General features: G+C 39.9%; 1 protein-coding gene across 1 annotated transcript; it reads left to right on the forward strand.

Moving 5' to 3' along the window:
• Positions 1-1,487: 1,487 nt before the first annotated feature.
• Positions 1,488-1,961, forward strand: TEOVI_000524700 (Trypanosome variant surface glycoprotein (A-type), putative; the record flags this gene model as incomplete). Its single annotated transcript, XM_067223057.1, has 1 exon — positions 1,488-1,961. One exon carries the CDS (start codon positions 1,488-1,490, stop codon positions 1,959-1,961), a length of 474 nt encoding a protein of 157 aa, XP_067079158.1.
• Between the last annotated feature and the right edge of the window lie 4,774 nt (positions 1,962-6,735).

The raw sequence follows: 6,735 nt of genomic DNA on the forward strand, positions 1-6,735 counted from the left end.
CTCTGATGGCTGCTGCGTTTATTGGTTTTGTCGTAATTTAGCATTTGAAAGATATTTGCTTAAATTATAAAATTTGTGGTATTTATTGAGCATATTAAAAGCATGAAATTTTGATAAAAGGAATATGAAAGTGGCTTGCATGTGCAAAGTATTATGGTGATATGGTATACAAAATGAGTGCTACTCAAATTTGTTTGTTTATTTCATGAATCTCAGTTATGTTTATGATAGTAATAGTAATAATAGTAATAATAACAGTAATAATAATGATATTAGGAGAGTCTTGTGGGTGTGTGTATACTGATATTATAATTTGGATGATGGTGAGGACGAAACGGGAAGGGAAGAAAAAGCTCTTATAACAATGGTAAAGGTATAATGGAGTAAATGAGTTAGAAAAAGTGTGGAGAAGCGATCAGGTATATTATTAGATAAAATGCAGAGAGGAAATGTATCATACGTATTGCGAAGAAAATAAGTAATAAGAGATCATCATAAGAAAAAATATGGCAGCAGAAATCATCAAATGACACAGCCTAGTAAAGGTAACAAATGTAGTTACTGTCTTTTACGTAACGGAAGCAAAAGGGGATGCTCCTTCCTAAAGCCCCAGTAAAGACCGGTGACAACGGCATGAGAATGCGCGCATATGAGCCAATGGAGAATCTATATGAAGTGGACTCAATCAGTGGTGATACTCCTCGAACCCCTAGTGACGCACTAAGAAGACGCTAACCTCTTTCAAGAGCAAAAAATATGTATAATCGTTTTCGCTGACGAAGGGTAAAGGCACAAGTTGATAAAGCAAAAGTAGCTGAAAACGAATTTCTGGACCGAATTCACACAGCCTAAACGACGGCGAAATACAGCGACACAGTCGGTATGGGGTAAGCGGATGAGCAAATATTTACAGCAGAAGAGGAAGAAATGGTGCGTGGTTACTCCGAGTCAAAGAAAAACCTTAAAATTAACAGAAGATAAAAGAGAGTGAGAATAATGAGTAATATATGTTTTAGATGTAGGTATAGAATAGCTTTCTTGTAATTAATATTGAGATTTATTCACTTAAGATTCTAGCACGTTCACGTCAACACAGAAACGGCAAATATGGGAAAAATCATCTTTTTTATTTCCTTATATATTACAAAAAGAAACAATCGAAACGCAAAATCTTTTGAGGTCAGTTCTCCATTTATGAAATTTTTGGTTCTGGACGCTAATAATATATAACACGAAACCAACAACTAGTACGACTGCTTCAACAAAACCGCTCGTAATGCAGCTTTTCTGCATGGTAAAGGCTAAGCTGACCTAAGTCAATCTGGTAAACTTTTTTCTGGTCCATTTAAATGCAGATTCATACTCAGCGAAACCGCCGGCCAACCGTTAAATACTTTCAAGCCTATTTTTCTGTCGACTGCCGGCGTCCACAAACCTGTGTCCTTTCATAGACTAAGTCGAGAAGCCAAACCAGAGATTCAAAATAAATGCTTTCGCGTTTTCAGTGCACGAGCGCTCAACGACCAGCATGCACATGTTACACCCCTGACTCTCTTAAAGTAAAGTTAGACCATCGCATGTATTTTCTTCTGGCACTATCACTGGTGTTTGCCTCAAGCAGTGTTGTTCACTGCAACGACGGGGACACGTTAACTGCAGACGCCGTTAACGTCGTCTGCAAATTGACAACCGGGCTCAAAGCTTCAGCTGGAAGATACGAGGCTATTCAGTCAGAAGCGGACGCCAAAATCGCACCTATCAGACTTCAAGTCCTCAAAGCGCGGCTCTACAAGATTCTAGCCAACAAGACAGGAGGAGCCGAACAACTGGCGGACATATACGCTAGAGCAGCGCGAAACTGCAAACAAAAGCCGCGCAAGCTCGAACAAGGCTTGCGACAGCAGCAACAAAAGCAGCGGCCGCGGCAGCACTCGCGGCCGGTCGCATGGACAAAGCGGTGATGCTGATGTTCCAAGCCAAAGGAGGTTCGGACAGATGTCTGTCACAAAGTAGCTCAAGCGACAAAACGGCAGCCACAGCGAATCTACCGGCCTGCTTCGCGTCAGGAGCAACCATGGTTGACATTACAACTGCAAAACCAGAATGCGCCTTAGCCGCAACGACAACACCAGAAACTTTAAAAAATGCGATAAACAAACTAGCAGCGGCAACCGTAAAAAGCAGCAGCGACCAAATTGGTGGAGTGGACCCGATAGCGCTGCATGGGAAGAATTGTGTCGTAACGAAAGGATCTGGAACCACGCACCACCTAGTAACAACTGGAAGCAGCACTGTCAAGCTAGGGGACGGCCTATGGTCGGTGGGCGGCACAGAAACAGACCACAACATATGGTCAAGCACAGCAATAAGTGCAGCTCACAGGCATACACTCTCCTCGCAGCGATAGCGCCATCGCGGCCGGCAGAAAACCCAAAAGTTGCTGGTAAACTCGATTTATCACACAACCGGCGCAACGGTGGAGCTGGCGGAAAGAAAAGGGCAACTAGAGCCGCTAAGACAGTCGAAAGCAGGCAGGCCTGCAACTTACTCAGGGACAGCGGTAAGTATCGGTGCAAAAACCTTTTCAACAGCGGTGGTTCACAGTGCACAATGACCATATCACTTCCTTACTCTAAACAAGTCAAATGCGCTGCCGACAGCAGCGCCGACGCTAAACTTGCAAAGGCTGCAGCCGAATTTAACCCGATGACGGCGTACAAAGGCCACTGTGACAGTAAATTTGCAAGTTCGCAAGTAACGACGACGATTGTGTGGAAAGGACAACGCGCGCACGCAAATGACAACAACTACTGTAGGCCGAACGTTTGTGCTCAGTCAAGCCTAGCAAGCGCATCAACGGGACCAGAAAATTTTTCGTACGATGCAAAAACCGACTTCTTGAAGCCCAGAGAGAAGACGCTGAAAAATAAAGACTAATGCGTAACGCTGTCAAGCCCCACATAAGACGTTATCGTGAGCCGCAAACAACTAGCGGCTGTGCTTTGCAACGTGCAACACATCATTTAGAAACATATAAAACAACCACACTTTCCGAAACAACCGCACGCTTGGTAGACGCAACCGACGCTCAAACACTAGCCCTTTTACTAAAAGGTGCGGATGCAAAGAAAAAAAGAAGAGAAACGACAAAATTCAGTACAGCATTTCCTAGGCGACGACCAAACTGACCTCAAGACCGAATTTTTCAACCCACTAGAAACAGAGGACATCGCACTAAAGGTAGACGGAAGCGGCAGAAAAAACAGCATCAAGCAGCGCATGGTGACGACTACGCTGCTTTCCTGGCGTACTTCACAGGGCAATCAATAAAGAAGAAAGAGAAAGCAGAAAAGCAGATCCAGCGGGTTCAACCGAAAGAAGAGGATTGCACAGAAAAAAATGCGAATTAAAAGGTGAAAAATGCGTAGAAAAAGATGATATGAAAGTGGAGAAAGATGGAAAAACAAACACGACAGAAAGCAATTCTACTGTAATTAAAGTTCCTATTTTGCTCGCATTTTTGATTCTATAATTAATTTTTAAAAAATTCTTGCACTATTTTATAAAAATTTAAAAATTTGTTAAATATTAATATATTGTAACACTTTTTGATGAAACGTGCTGAAGATAGAAAATTAAATAAAATATAAAAATTTAAAATGAACGTGACCTATGAGTGTAAGGAGAATGATGATATGGTATAAAAAATTAGTTATATTATAATTTTGTTTGTTTTACTTCTCTTATGGATATTAGTAATAATTTATGTTTACAATCAAATTAAAAATAATGAAGAAAGTTAATGATGTTATTACAATATTAATAATTATTATTTTAGGAAAGTCTTGTGAGTGCGAATGCACTAATGACATAATAAGAGTAGTGGGGAATTATAAATGCGAAAAAAGAACAGTTTGCACAGTGTTAAGGCTGATATGGAAGTAAAAGAGAGAACGGGGAATATTATTAAAAATTACATAAAAACGTATCGAATGTAAGTTGTATATACGTATTTACAAATACAAACATGACGATGGGCATCGTCATACACAAGGAGATGTTGTAGGGGACAACGGGAGAAGAGAGAGAATAAAGTGTGAAGTTACATGAAATTACTACACTATTCGCAGTAATGGCAGAAGTGTATAATAAAAGAAAAATACAGAGTAAAAGAAGTGGATTACCGGAACGTCAAAGGAAAGAAGAAAAATAATGCAGGAAAAGATCTTGCGCTCTATTTAACTGTATAATAGATAGATTCGACGATGGAGGTGTTGATGGTCACTGTAGTTTTAAATCAGATGGAGGATTCTGACGCAAGCTGTGGAGTACAAGAAGGAGAGGAACGAGGAATGGATATGGTATGTGTGGTTTAATGTAAAAGTCTTCTCATAAAATATAGTAATAATGGTTAACATTTGTGTGAAGTTATGAAACATTATTGTGTGTATTTTAAAAATGGAACTACAAATAGACCACTATTAACAGAAAAGGAAGAGCAAAAACGCTGAAAATTCTTAAAATAGAGCATGTATCTAGATACGAAGCAATTTTTAAGAAGTATAGAAGCTTTAAAACGACGCCACACAGCTGCAATGTGGGTGCGACGGTCAGACCCACAGCATTTAATCGACGAGTTGTTTATATAACAGCTGTTTCGGATGCATAGCTAAAGATATGCATAAGTTGAGACAAAGAGACAAGGAGATTGCTTTTAAGACATATACTGCCTAGTCTTAACAAACAACAAAAAAAAGTTGCCTAGAATGAATGAAAGAGCCAAAAAGCCAAATACTTCCACAAAAAAACAACAACTTTACATGATAATTCCAAATCAAAACGAAAGATGCGAATTAGAAGAGTATGAAAGATATTGCTACGCATAAATAATAGATTCAATAGATGCTAGATAAACTAACTTAGAATTAAAAGTGTAAATTTCTAGAAAAACACAGGTTTTGTCTACATGTAAGCCATAAAAATACAACATGCAACTCATTCTAACTTTTATTCTTCCACTAAAATTTGAAGAAATTTGTATTTTATTAATTTTACGGATTATTTTTGTCCAAATGTTTTCTAAACTAAAATATGAAACCACGATGCTACTAGAGGCATTCTTCCTTCTAATAAGTATAACAAAATCTGCCAACGAAGCCGCAGAAAATTATGTAGAGTTCAACCACATGTGTACTCTGCATGCACTGTAAAAACGACCGATTAAAGGGCTGCAAATAAGTCAAACGGATGGTCAAACACTCTGAAGCGTGGAAAAGAGGCAAAAATAAATAATCGAAAGGATTGCGAGGATTAACTTAATCGGCTTGCTAGATGAAATGTACCACGTTTTAAACACTCTGAAGGACGGAGAAAAGCAAAGACGTTATCAAGAACGACCCTGGAAACACGCTCTTTAAGGGAATCAACGACACAATTTTAACAACAATGAACGAGCATTTCACAAAGATAAAAATGGACGATTCTACAGTCAAAGACTTCACAAATTGCACGGAATACGATAAACAGAGGTATTGAGAAAAGCTATCGCAACAAAAAGAGACAGTGCCTTGCAAAAAACAGAGAAATAAGTGAAATTGTTTCCGCTAAAAAACACACAATGCCATCTTGTTACTCCGAATCAAAGCGGAAACGGCAACTTGACAGATGATAGAGGCCGTTGAGGACCATGAATATTAAGTGTTTGAGACGATATAGATATGGATATAGATTGAAGTGGATTAGAATTATAAAGTGGGTATTATTTGGCTTAACTGAGTGCCTTTTACGTAACTCTGCGAATCGACCAAAATAAAATGTTCGAAGGAATTTGTTACAACAACACGTGGAGAAATTTCGTTGTCTAGAAATTTATAAGGTTTGTTTACTTTTCATTTTAACAGAAATACTGCAAAAGAATTAACCAGATGCTGTTAGAGCCAGCCCTCACATTTGTTTTGGCAACGGCAGCTGTCGATGCGGCTGGAGAAAACGCAAGAGAGTTTAGGAGCATTTGTGTGTTTAATCAACTGTTGACACAACACATCCCTGAGCACAAGGGTGTTAGCGGCGGCGCTGCAAATCCAACAACAGAAGACCCAGCAGCAAAAGTCGGTAAAATAGTACGTCATATCATAAAAATCAACCTCACTACAGTTCAGAGTGAAATAGCAGCTATCCTCGCAGACAACAATCCAGAAGGAACTCACGAAAAGGTAAAAGAGAACGCAACGAAAAAGGGGTACTTTGACCGACTGGAAGAAGCAGAATTTGAAAATATGAAAGCAGACTTTAAAGAAATAGCAACTAACGAAGCAAGCAAAGAATTTCGAACAAAATATGGATTACCTATGAACAAAGAACAGAAATCTAGTCTTCAAAAAGCTTTCTCGCACCTAACAAGAAGAGCCTTGGATATCTGTGATGAACATAAGAATATCATGGACCGTCTTGAGAGCGTGAGGAAAGAGGCCCGCAGACATGCACTAGAAGCTTTGTACGGCAAAGCCTACGCGATATCCATCGGTGACCAAAACAAGCCGTCTTCACCGTCGGCAGATTTCCCAGAAAAGACAAAGTTCCCGTGGGCTGATAGCGCAAGCAGAGACACAATATGCAAGAAACCAGATGGCACAGCGGAACAAGCAGGGCAGGCACTTTCCCAAGACGCGGTCTGCCTTTGTGTCGGTGAGCAAGCAGGCAGCAACCTGGCGATGCCGGCCACCTCAACGTGGTGCC

Source organism: Trypanosoma equiperdum (assembly GCF_001457755.1).
Source record: "Trypanosoma equiperdum strain OVI genome assembly, contig: ctg_1758, whole genome shotgun sequence".
Lineage (NCBI taxonomy): Eukaryota > Euglenozoa > Kinetoplastea > Trypanosomatida > Trypanosomatidae > Trypanosoma > Trypanosoma equiperdum.